The sequence below is a fragment of the Bos javanicus genome, chromosome 5, assembly GCF_032452875.1.
Source record: "Bos javanicus breed banteng chromosome 5, ARS-OSU_banteng_1.0, whole genome shotgun sequence".
NCBI classification, from domain to species: Eukaryota; Metazoa; Chordata; class Mammalia; order Artiodactyla; family Bovidae; genus Bos; species Bos javanicus.
The window spans coordinates 80,342,103-80,355,662 of NC_083872.1; the positions used below are offsets into that span (position 1 = coordinate 80,342,103).

Sequence of the window (13,560 nt, forward strand, 5' to 3'; positions counted from 1 at the left end):
TGCTGAGGGGCTGATGTGTCCTGAAGACACAGAAGGCTCGTGCTTAGGACCCTTTCAGACTTGGCCCCATGGGTCTTTTTTTTTTCCTATCAGTTTTGGTTCATATCTTTTATATTAAAACTGTAATCGTAAAAGAGTATCATGCTTGGAGTGGGAGGTAGGAGGGAGGTTTAAGAGGGAGGGGACATACATATATTCTTGTTGTTACATTGCAGAAACCAATACTACATTGTAAAGCAATTATACTCTAATTAAAAATAAAGACATCAATTAAAAAAAATAAGTATTATGCTTTCCTGAATTCTATGAGTCGTTCTTACAAATTGTTGAATCTAAGGGCGGCATGGGAACCCCTGAATTTGTGGCTGGGAGGTCAGAGGTGCAGGTGGTCTGGTGTCTGAAGTGAGGGAGTCTTGGGCAGGGCTGTGTCAGGTAGTTGGTGTCTGAATGGCATTGCATCCAGGAACTCCACCAAACATACATACCTTGAAAAGAAAGAAACCCATTTCCTTAAAATTGACAGGTCAGATATAATTATATTATGTTTGGTGTTGATGTGTTAATTTTTATTCTTTGTGGACTCACATTTTCTGGGACTTGCTTCCTTCTATGGCCTCTGATCTTCCTGCCCTGTTTCCCCACCCTTTCTTTGCTCAAACAGTGACTGTGGCCTCCTCCTGACCAGCTCCACGCAGCCTGGTCCTTCCCTACAGCTTCTTCAGAGCTGGGGTGGGAGGCGGGGTGGAGGGTGTATATTGTGCCTTTGCCTCAGGGCACTGTCTCATCTCCGCACTCTTGTTTGCACCGGTGCCTGTGAATCACATCCTTTGGTTCTTTAGAGACATGAAGTGATGCTGATTTGTTGATTTATTCCTGGTACTGGAGGGAATGCAGAAGAAAAGCAACCAAAATGATGAAGGGCCTAAGGGACAGGCCTTAGAGGAAAAATGAGAAGATCCAGATGTTGTTGTTTATTGGCTGAATGATCTAAGAAGACTATGGGAAGCACTTAGAAGCATTTGAGAGCTGTAATGAAGGCAGGAGATGAGAAGAAGAAAAATGAGTGGTGAGAGAGGAAGACAGGAGAATTAGTACTGGGCTGTGGAAAGTCACCAGGGAAGTGTGGGAGAAGCCATCACTTGAGACACCAAAAACAGAAGATGAGGGGTACATTTAGTTTTTTCTTTCCCCCGTTTATGGTTTTTACTGGAGAAGAATGTATGTTATGTTATTGCTGAGAAACCTGGATTTTTTTTCTGGTAAACATAGCAACCATGTGCAGCTTTCCCTTAAGCTTTGAGATCTGAGCATTACAGTTCTGAGTATCACCTGTCTTGAATTATTGGGTTGCTTAGGGCAGATCTCTGGGCCCCGTCTCAGATCTGCTAGCTTAGAATATTTTGGGATAGGATCAGGGAATCAGCAATTGTAACCAGCACACTGGTGATTCAGAATCCCGGGAAGCCCTGCGACTCAGTGGGGCCTATGTTTAATGAGGCTGAAATGCCAAAATCTGCCTGGCATAACAGAGAAAGGAATCCAGACGCTCGTTGAGGTGGGAACATTGAGGTCCATTCATCACATCGTCTACACACACCTTTCTTGTACCCCCTATCCTGCATCCCCTGAGAGGGCCAAATGCTTCTCTCTGCACTGAGGCATTGAGAAATTCATAAATAGGAGAGTGCCTGCAAGGTTGGGAAGCTCTGTGGCATTTCTTTGCTGTTGGCCAAGTGTGATGTGGGAGATGCTGCCACTGCAGCGGGCTTTCTGACTCCAGTGGGGTTGATGGGACCCTGGAGTTCCAGAGGCCGGGTGGCAGAGCTTAGCGGCCAAAGTCTAGGTGAGAGCATTGACATGGCAGGCACGAGGATGTGGTGAGAACTGGAATGTTGTGACCCACAGGAATGGTGACGTGAAGCGGACAGGCAGCCCTCTTAAATCTTACTTGACCTATTTATATAACCAGGAAAATTCCAGGTTCAGGGCCCCAAACTAGACTTGAGTCACCACAATGGAGAGCCAAGACCTCACGTGGTTTCCATACCCCTGCCAGTTCACTAAGGTATGGCTCTTTGACTGAAATAGAGTTGGGGTCCCCTTGGGGATGGACCCTAGTATATTCTCAAGCAGAAGTCTCTTCCAGAGATATACTTGCTTTTATTTTCTTCGTTTACATAGGTGTTTTTCAAGAGGGAAATTAAAGTGATGGGCTTTATCTGGAAAGTGATGGGCTTTGCCTGGAAAATCCCATGGATGGAGGAGCCTGGTAGGCTGCAGTCCTGGGATCGTGAAGAGTCGGACACGACTGAGTGACTTCACTTTCTCTTTTCACTTTCATGCATTGGAGAAGGAAATGGCAACCCATTCCAGTGTTCTTGCCTGGAGAATCCCAGGGATGGGGGAGCCTGGTGGGCTGCCGTCTCTGGGGTCACATAGAGTCGGACACGACTGAAGTGACTTAGCAGCAGCAGCAGCAGTCTGTGAAAGTGTGGATTCAGTTCAGTTCAGTCGCTCAGTCGTGTCTGACTCTGCAACCCCATGAACCGCAGCATGCCAGGCCTCCGTGTCCATCACCAACTCCCGGAGTTTACTCAAACTTGTGTCCATTGAGTCGGTGATGCGATCCAACCATCTCATCCTCTGTCGTCCCCCTCTCCTCCTGCCCTCAATCTTTCCCAGCATCAGGGTCTTTTCCAACGAGTCAGGTCTTTGCATCAGGTGGCCGAAGTATTGGAGTTTCAGCTTCAACATCAGTCCCTCCAGTGAACACCCAGGACTGATCTCCTTTAGGATGGACTGGTTGGATCTCCTTTCGGTCCAAGGGACTCTCAAGAGTCTTCTCCAACACCACAGTTCAAAAACATCAATTCTTTGGCGCTCAGCTTTCTTTATAGTCCAACTCTCATATCCATACATGAGTACTAGAAAAACCATAGCCTTGATTAGAAGGAACTTTGTTGACACAGTAATGTCTCTGCTTTTTAATATGCTGTCTAGGTTGGTCATAACTTTCCTTCCAAGGAGTAAGCGCCTTCTAATTTCATGGGTGCAATCACCATCTGCAGTGATTTTGGAACCCCAAAAAATAAAGCCACTGTTTCCACTGTTCCCCTGTCTATTTGACATGAAGTGATGGGACCAGATGCCATGATCTTCATTTTCTGAATGTTGAGCTTTAAGCCAACTTTTTCACTCACCTCTTTAAATTTCATCAAGAGGCTCTTTAGTTCTTTTTCACTTTCTACCATAAGGGTGCTGTCATCTGCATATCTGATGTTATTGATATTTCTCCCGGCAGTCTTGGTTCCAGCTTGTGCTTCATCCAGCCCAGCGTTTGTGATGATGTATTCTGCATCTAAGTTAAATAAACAGGGTGACAATATACAGCCTTGACATATTCCTTTTCCTATTTGGAACCAGTCTGCTGTTCCATGTCCAGTTCTAACTGTTGCTTCCTGACCTGCATACAGGTTTCTCAAGAGGCAGGTCAGATGGTCTGGTATTCCCATTTCTTTCAAAATTTTCCACAGTTTCTTGTGATCCACACAGTCAAAGGCTTTGGCATAGTCAATAAAGCAGAAATAGATGTTTTTCTGGAAATTTCTTGCTTTTTCGATGATCCATTGGATATTGGCAATTTGATCTCTGGTTCCTCTGCCTTTTCTAAAACCAGCTTGAACATCTGGAAGTTCAGGGTTCATGTATTGCTGAAGCCTGGCTTGGAGAATTTTGAGCATTATTTTACTAGCATGTGAGATGAGTGCAATTGTGTGGTAGTTTGAGCATTCTTTGGCATTGCCTTTCTTTGATCATTCAGGTATGACTTAAACCAAATCCCTTATGATTATACAATGGAAGTGACAAACAGATTTAAGGGACTAGATCTGATAGATAGAGTGCCTGATGACCTATGGACGGAGGTTCGTGACATTGTATAAGAAACAGGGATCAAGACCATCCCCAAGAAAAAGAAATGCAAAAAAGCAAAATGGCTGTCTGAGGAGGCCTTACAAATAGCTGTGAAAAGAAGAGAAGGGAAAGGCAAAGGAGAAAAGGAAAGATATACCCATTTGAATGCAGAGTTCCAAAGAATAGCAAGGAGAGATAAGAAAGCCTTCCTCAGTGATCAATGCAAAGAAAGAGAGGAAAGCAATAGAATGGGAAAGACTAGAGATCTCTTCAAGAAAATTAGAGATATCAAGGGAACATATCATGCAAAGATGGGCTCAATAAAGGACAGAAATGGTATGGACCTAACAGAAGCAGAAGAGTGTGCATTACTGGGGGGCAAAAACAATGAGTCTTTTTCTCCCCTCCTCACCCCTCCTGTGACTACTTGGAGCCACACTGTGTGACCCTGTGGTCTTTCCTGGGGACTGGTGCCCTCCGATTGCTGTGTGCTGCATGTGCCCCCTCCCTTTTCTGGGCGGTTTTACAAGGAGGCAGAGGAGTTCAGACGGAGAACGGGCTGTTTGCGTTTTATCTGCCAAAGTCTGGAAGGCTTTCAGCCAGGCAGACATGACTATTAAGATTTTTTTAGGAAAAAAGTTTTATTTCCTACTGCTTGGCCTAGTTTTAAATTAGAAATGAAAGTTAAATCAAGTAAACTTAGAGATTAGTTGAGAAGAAAGGAAAAGATGTTTTTTTTTTTTCCAACCTCCAGCTTAACATCAGTTTATTTGTTCATTCATAAACCTTTATTTAGAACCTACTGTGCTCCAACTGAGATGGATACCATGACAAAAATGTTAATTTCTAACAATGAAGGAAAAATTCTCATAACACTTGAGGGATATAGTAAATGAGTTTTTAAAAACTGATTATATGCTGTAATGGAAGTACATTCATGGTGACATGAAACCTGAGATTGTTCTCTGTAGATGGTATTTAAGGTAAGCTGTTGTCAGGCTTCTGTGTGAACATTCCTGCTTATCCCACCACTGATTTTAGTTTTAGATATTACATTTTTCTTTGAGCTGAAGTCTGCCCCCCAGTAGTTGGAAGACCCCGTGGCAAATTATGAGTACCTGAACCACCTAAATTGGCACCCAGGTATTTCCACGCAGCCATGGAGGCCCAGAGTTGCCACATCTTTTAAGATTTGAAGAAAAGTTGGAATTTTTATATGAAATCACCTGTTTTATTGTGTGATAGCACATACCAGGGATAGACACTGGGAATAAAGCTGTAAATATGCCAAAGAGCCTTTCCCCTGAAAAACTGGTTTCATACCTGTCTGTCATCTTTCTGCAGGCTAAGCATTACCCGTTCCTCAAACCTACTTCCCTGAGACATCACTTTGAGACTCCCTCCCCCAGCATCCTGAAGCTGTCCTGTGAAGGTGCTCCAGCATTTAAGTAACACCCTGAGGGGCTGCTGCCCTGTGTTGGATATCACCCCCTTCCCTCTCCCATCCACAGGGAGAACGCCTCTATCTGCCTTATCTCAGTACCTGGTAGATTCTCCTGCTGCTGGAATTCTCTCACTATGAAGTACTTTCTCTCTTTCTCCTACTATGCTATTAACTCCTTGGTGGCAGGTGCCATGTCTTCTGTTTGTTCTTCTGGGCCCTACATTTGTACCCAGCAACTAGCAGGTGTTCAGTAAATATCTGTTAGAGTGCATTGAAATGAAAAATACTGACTTAGGCAGTTCCCTGACTATCGGTGTTGGTGCTTTGGTCTGTTTTGATAGCTAGGACACAGTAACTCTGACTTTGGGGTAGACTTAACAACCCTTGGACAATACCACATGTAGAGTTTTAATCTGGATTGCAAGGATTTTGTTCTGTTTTGTGTCTAAAAGTGGGTCTTTACTGTTAGCCGTATTCTGTCTAATTGTTAGAATTAGATGTCAATTTTCATCATTTAAGCTCTTTGTGAAGCTCAGTCTTCAGTACAGTTTCTCTTCTTCCCGGATACAGGCCACGTGCAGGCTTGGTTAGCATACACTACGGATTCATTTAAGCCTTTGATAAAAATATTGGACAGACCAGAGATATTATCAGAATGCTGTGACATACCCTGGAGGTCTCCAGCCAAGGAGACATTGATTTAGTATTCACCACTCTCTGTTAGCTCATATCTATTTTATTCTGCCTTGTATGCCAGGAGATTCTGAGAGGTCCTATTTAATGACATTCTTAAAGATGTAACATGTCTATCACACCCCTCTCCAGAAGTTAATCAGTTAAATCCCTTTTTGTGAACCTGTAGTAACTCAGAATCAGATATTCTTTTTCCAGTGCCCACACATAGGATATACTCAAAAATTTTGTTACCATTTCATCTTAAACTTACTTAGCTATCATTTAGAGAGTTCAAGCTCCATCTTTTTAGATAATTTGGGAAATTCTCATAACTAGATTTTTGGTGACTTCTCAAAGCTTAGATTAAGGTACCAGGTGAGGAGCTTTCACACTGTTACCTTATCTCTACAGTGGTTCCACATTCAGCAACTTATTTTTATATTTTTGGATCTAATTGAATTCATTTGCAACACCAAATACTCCCTTATAATCAATTTCCAGAAATAATCTATATGGATAACATCTGCACATTTTTAGATATGATACATATAGATACATGGATGAGTCATACCTACTATTTTATATCATTTTGGAAGGGGAAAGGAGTGTATGTTAAGTATCTCATAAACATGTCATAACATAGTAATAACATCATCTTTAATGATGCTTTTACTTGTTAAATGGTTGAATAACAAATAAATTGGAAAAATAGCAAGTCCTTTGTCTTAAAAAAAAAACCTGCTATTATTTGTAATCCAGGGTTATGATTTAAAGTATATCATCGGTGGGAATGTGCTCAGTCACTCAGTTGTTTCTGACTCTTTGTGACCCTGTGGACTGTAGCTCACCAGGCTCCTCTCTGTCCATGGGATTTCCAGGCAAGAATACTGGAGTGTGTTGCCATTTCCTCCTCCAGGGAATACATAAATACATAGAGGTTTATTAGATGTTTTGCCATCTCTGTGTTGCCATTTTTATAATTAACACAATCTTTGTACATTAACAGGAAAATTACTCTTTCTTCCTCTACTTATACTCACAAGATTTCTAACACCAGATATGTGGGTTTACTCCTACACCAAACAATTCTCTCACACTTGCTGGGTGTCCTGGAGTTCAATTCAATTTGGACACTGTCTACCTGGAGTTAACATCAGATCCCCCAGGCTAAGGGCTCAGTTCTGCAAGAGTGTCCCTACTTCAGATGGCAATCACAAGTACTGGTCCTCAGGTTACTCACATTTATGTCTGACTTGGCCACAAGTTGGGTCTTCCCTGGTGACTCAGATGGTAAAGAATCTCTCTGTGATGCAGAAGACCCAGTTTGACCCCTGCATCAGGAAGATCCCCTAGAGAAGGGAATGGCTACCAGCTCCAGTATTCTTGGCCTGGAGAATTCCATGGACAGAGGAACCTGGCAGGCTACAGTCTCTGGGGGTCTCAAAGAGTTGGACACGACTGAGAGACTAACACTTTTACTTTTTGGCTACAAGTTGGGGTTTCCCATGACCTCCCCCTTCAGACTTGATAATTTGCTATAATGGCTCACAGAACTCAGGAAAACCAGTCTATTATATAAAGAAGGGCATGATAAACAGTACAGATAATAGCCAGATGAAGAAATGTATCAGGCAGAGCCTGGAGAGTCCTGAATACAGGAGCTTCTGTCCCTGTGGAGTTGGGTTCTATCACTCTGCTGGCACGTTGACGTGTTCACCAACCTGGAAGGCTTCCAAAACCCATAGTTCTGGGAACTTTTTTGGAAGTGTCATCATGTAGGCATGATCAGTTATTAGCTCAGTCTCCCTCAATTCTCCTCTTCCTGAGGATGGGGGTGGACTAAAAGTTCCAAGCTTCTAATCACATGTGGTCTTTCTCGTGACCACCTCGCATCCCGAAGCCACCCAGGAGCCTGGTAAGAATCACCTTGTTAAGACAAAAGTCACTCTTATCTCCTAGGGAATTCTAAGAGATTTAGGAGTTCTGTGTCAGGAACCAGAGCCAAACACCGAGTATTAGAACAAAAGGTGCTCCCAGTGCTCTTATCACTTAGGAAACTGCAAGGAATTTAGGAGAGTGGTGCCAGGAACTTGGGGGCAGAGACGAAATATTAAAACAAAAGATATTTCTAGCACCTTTATCGCTTAGGAAATTACAAAGGTTTTAGGGTCTCTAACCAGGAGTTGGGATGAAGATCAAAATACATATTGCATCACAGTATCACATATGTATAATGTGATATATATATATATATATATATATATATATATATATATATATTTGAATACTTTTCTGTTTTTTCCTTACAGAAAATTTCTAGAAGTGGAATTTTGGGGCAAAGGGTGTGCAATTTGTAAAGTCTTTTATATATATTGACAACCTAGAGACCTATCACATATGAGATTGCCTGTTTTCTCTCACTGAGATGAATGTGAATGAATTTTAAATGAATGGCTTAGCTGGTCTGGAAAACTCAGCCTGGTGAAGTGGAAACAATATAAAATTAACGTCAGGGGAGTGGGCTGTCGGGACCACCCCCACCTTCCCTGAGGACAGGGACTCAGTCTCATCCTTCTCACAGCTCCTCCATCCTGTGCTTTCTTTCTTTCTTTTTTAAAATCTTATTTATTTATTTAATTTTGGCTGTACTGGGTCTTCATTGCTAAGCAGCTGCTGCTGCTGCTGCTGCTAAGTCGCTTCAGTCGTGTCCGACTCTGTGTGACCCCATAGATGGCAGCCCACCAGGCTCCATCTCCAGGCAAGAACACTGGAGTGGGTTGCCATTTCCTTCTCCAATGCATGAAAGCAAAAAGTGAAAGTGAAGTCGCTCAGTCATGTCCGACTCTTCATGATCCCATGGACTGCAACTTACCAGGCTCCTCTGTCTATGGGATTTTCCAGGCAAGAGCACTGGAGTGGGGTGCCATTGCCTTCTCCGATTGCTAAGCAGGCTACTTTCTAATTTTGGTGCAGACGCTTCTCATTGTGGTGGCTTCTCTTGCTGGGAAGCCTGGACTTTAGGGATCACGGTCTTCAGTCAGTGGGCTCAGGAGTTGAGGCTCTCGGGCTCCAGAGCATAGGTTCAATAGTTGTGGTGCACCAGCTTAAGTGCTTTGCAGCATTTGGGATCTTCTCGGATGGGGGATCAAACTCATGTCGCCTGCATTGGCAGGTGGGTTCTTTACTACTGAGCCAGCAGGGAAGCCCCGTCCTGTGCTTTCTGATTCCCAGCAGCTCTCTCAGCGTGTGTAGGTCCTCTTGTCCTGGAATGGCAGGGATGCTGTTCTCCCTTCTTTAGCCGAACACACCAGTCCCCTTGTTCACGGCCCTTTCTTCTTTCCCTCTGAAGGAGGTATTTCGCACCAGGTTCCTATCTTCAGCACCTTGGAGTGTGAGCAGATGCATAGGTCTGCAGCACAGCTGTCTTGAATTTTGCACTGAGCCCCTGGAGTTGGCCAGCAATTCATTTTTTTAAGGCTTAGTTGGGACCATGATTACTTCAGTGGAAATGAAAATTGAGTTGATTAGTGACTATGACATTTAGATTCGTGTGTCCAAATAAAGCTTGAGATGTTTAAAATTCTGTAAATTAAAGCTGAATCAACTCAAGTATTTAGAATATGCGTATGCCATTGCTAAAGTTGACTTTTAGATTCTCAGCTGTTTTTGGCAAAGCGGAGGTAGCTGTATAAGAGAAGCAGATCAAGAGTGTGAGGATAAAGATACGGAATTACTGTTTTGGTAAAATGGACTGGAGTCTAGATGACTATAGACAGTACCACTTAGGGTGTGTGTGTTCTCCCAAGAGAGTCATTCCCTATGCAGTTACATTTTTTTCTATAACCCCACAGACTTATTTGAGGACATTATGTCCTATTCTTAACATAAAGGCTACATTCAGAAGTCTCTCTGTGAAAGTGTTTAAAATTTTGAACAACAAATTTCTCTTCTCATTGTGGTCCTCTTTTTATTTTCTTTTTGTTGTAATCCTGGAATTCAGATTCTGAGATTCTATAGGAATTGATATTAGAGAACATTTAATACAAATTCTGAAATGCTATGCTCATTCTCACCCTGATATTAATAATTTCAGCTACAGCTGGTAATGGTGGGTAGATGCCCTGGAGATGCTTTGTGGGGTGGTAATTAACAATGATTCCTTGTACATAATCTGGAAATTTGCTTCCTGGTGGCACTGTGGGTGAGAAAACACAGTTGTACTTGGTTTATCCCACCCTTGACCACAGGTGCCAGTTTCTTGGTCTCTTTCTCATTGCTGGTGACCATGGCTCCAACCTACAGCACTGAGGACTTGCCTGTGAACACTCAGCTGCTTAGGAAGAAGCAAGAAGCAAGAACATTCAGCTGTTAATGAAGCAAGAATTCTGGGAGGTGTTTGGACCAGCCAGGGAGTGAGGGAAAAAAACGAGTGAGGGAAGAAAAGCATTCCACACCTGTCTGCCTTTTCAGTGAGGCCACCAAGTTTTCTGAAGTAATATCATATTGCATTTACAAAGATTTCTGCAGATAGAAAATTTTTTAGGTAGGAAAAAACTTATATACAGAGTAACCTGATAGTGGAATCATTTAAAATAATTAAATAACTTACCTTTTAAAGTGATGGATTCCCTTTGCTTTCCTTGTGCTTACCTTCTGTTTGTAGCTAATTTGGTTTTTATTTGTTGTCACAGGCTAAACATCTTTATGACTGGCATGGACCCATTCTACTTCCACGCAGTAAATGTCATTTTACACTGCCTAGTGACCCTTGTGCTGATGTACACCTGTGACAAAACTGTCTTCAGGAATCGCGGACTTGCTTTTGTTACAGCGTTAATTTTTGCCGTGCATCCTGTTCACACAGAGGCGGTGAGTGTCACTGAGACTCAATGAAATAATGAAGCACAAAAGTCATCTTTTTCTCCTCTCAAAACCATGTGAATTTAAAGCTCTACTGAAGTGTTTATATATAAATCATTCTGCTTGACCACTTTTCTTTTTAAATGTTCTAATGGCCAATGCACCTCCAGGACTTAACTGCTTTTCTAAATAACCACTGTCATTATTACAGGTAGTCATAAATGACCACAGTTCTTTATTTGTGGAAAATTTAAGTCCTAATGTGTTTTAAACAGCAAGGGGCATTTTGAAATACTTAGCATGCTGAGTTATTGTTCCCGCTCTATGATTTTTTAACCTATTCTTGCTCTGCTTAATATTTATAACATTCACGATACAGAACTCTTAAGTGCTAGGGTTGTTTAGTCACTAAGTTGTATTGGACTTCTGGTGACCCCATGGACTGTAGCCCACCAGACTCCTTGTCCATGGGATTTCCCAGGCAAGAATACTGGAGTGGGTTGCCATTTCCTTCTCTAGGAGACTTTCCTGACCCAGGGATCAAACCCATGTCTCCTGCTTGGCAGGTGGATTCTTTACCACTGAGCCACTAGGAAGCCCAACAGCTGGGGGAAGACCATAAAAAGTTGAACTGACATTCTTCAAATTAAACACACATTCAAGACTTACCAATAGTTTTCCAAGTTATTTAGTATGAACTGTAGTTATTTGGAGGATGATGAGAAATGGGTTTAGAAAGTATAGATCTGGAGTCCTATTTAAAATATGGGCTTAATCATGCACCAAGATGGTGTCATCTAGCCTGGCTTCACATCTCAGTAACCACAGCTGGTTTATTTTATGTATTGCTGAGGGTGGATGAAGACTTTCTAAGCAGTCCATGCCTACCACAGTTTTATAAGAATTGTCTCAAGAGTCACAGATTGCATCCAGGCATTTTCCTACAGTTCACATCCTACAGTTTACATCCAGACCTGAGAACCTGGGGGAAAAGTGTCAAGTTGATTCTCTTCTCCCTCTTCCCTTTTCAGTTGCCTTTTACTTATATTTAAAAAATAAGGAATGTCTTGCATACATCAGAATCTTACTATGCCCCAGGGGTACAAATGGCACCATACAGTGAAACAATTTGATATATTGGTGTCAGCCAAGTCTCCCCTAATTAAGGCATCATAAACCCAAAGTAGGTTTATGTCCTTTTCTGTCTATACATGTTTCTGTGAAGAAGGCAGCACTGTATTAGAAGTAGGGTAAGGTGGCCTGCAAGATGTTTATCATGGGGATGCATAATACTTTCATTTGATCTGAAGCAAGACGTCTGATTTGGCCAATTGGTTTGATGATGAGGACTGGTTAGGCCATATGATGGACATTTGCCACAAACAAAATTCTAAATCTGTAAGCCCAAGGTTTTGACACAAGTATATTTAGAGTGATAAGGAAGAAAATTATTTTTATAAACAATTACGTTGTTAAGTGTAATTTTCCCAGTCCTTTCTGAGTATTTTGGACTGAACAAGGTGCCTGTAAGTGGAGGGCTGTAAAGTATACATAATAAGCCTTTGCAAAGTCTCAGTCAAGCCTTTTTTCCTTAGTTTTGAGAAACTATGAAAGCAAATGAATCCAATGACGGGTAACTTCAATGATTGGTACACTTCATTTATTTGCTTTCAACCAGGTTAAAGGAGAACCTGGAGCTGATAGATCATTAAACATTATGCAAGATGATAGATCGCTATGATTTTGCAGATAACTTGGGTGTTCAAAGAACTGTCACTGCTGTAACATGGTTACTTCTGTCCTCATTTATGTGAACTGCGTTCAAATACAAAAGCTACAAATAGAATTGATGCCTCATGCTTCCTTATTCTAACAAAAAGTAATATTCAGTCATAGATAAATGAATTTATTAAAAAAGCCTACACCTATATCATTGAGGACTATTCTTTATTTAATAATTTTTATCATTTTTTTCTAACATACTGTATTTAGCAATTGAAAATAATACTAATTGGAATAATAATACAAAATTGAAAATTCAACAATTTTGAAAATTCAGAAAATTTAGGTGCTTTTGATCACAGGAACTTTAAAAAATTAATCTGATTATACATATATTTTTATTATAGAGTGAGATGATAAATAGAACATTTTAAAATGTAATTGTATAGCATATTAAGAAAAAAATGCTGAGGTGGAAATAAAATGGGAACATGATTTCAAGGGGAAAGGGCACGTGAAATGTCTCTCATTTAAAGAGCCTGTTCATATTTGTGTAAATGGAAGATGATGAGCTTCAAACTGCTGTGGTATGTTTCAGGTTCATTTGGTACATTCAAAACAGTAATATTATGGCCTATTTTAAAATATCAATTTCTAAAATGCACAGGAAGTTAAATCCTTTGAAGTATTTAAAATTATGATGAAAAACTTTAGATATGAATTTTAAAAGATAAGAGTGATGCATAAATTTTCAATATTATTGTTGGATGAAGAGAAATAATCAAGGACCACTACTCCTCGCCATATAGAACATATGACACTGGGTCAATGGCAATGTTTTAATCTAAGCCCATTGACTTCATTATGTTTCTGACAGTTTCTTAGATAGATTTGAAAATTCATGCTTAGAGGGTGTTGGGGAAAATTTGTGTAGGAAAGAACAAATG

The 13,560-nt window shown here is 41.2% G+C and overlaps 1 protein-coding gene across 2 annotated transcripts in view; it reads left to right on the forward strand.

The window, feature by feature from the left end:
* TMTC1 (transmembrane O-mannosyltransferase targeting cadherins 1) overlaps positions 1-13,560 on the forward strand; it is a 309,847-nt gene that overhangs the window by 12,926 nt on the left and 283,361 nt on the right. For both annotated transcript variants that reach the window (XM_061417505.1, XM_061417504.1), the window contains exon 2: positions 10,723-10,900. In XM_061417505.1, coding sequence (XP_061273489.1) covers positions 10,723-10,900 — 178 coding nt within the window. The remainder of the gene's footprint in view (positions 1-10,722; positions 10,901-13,560) is intronic.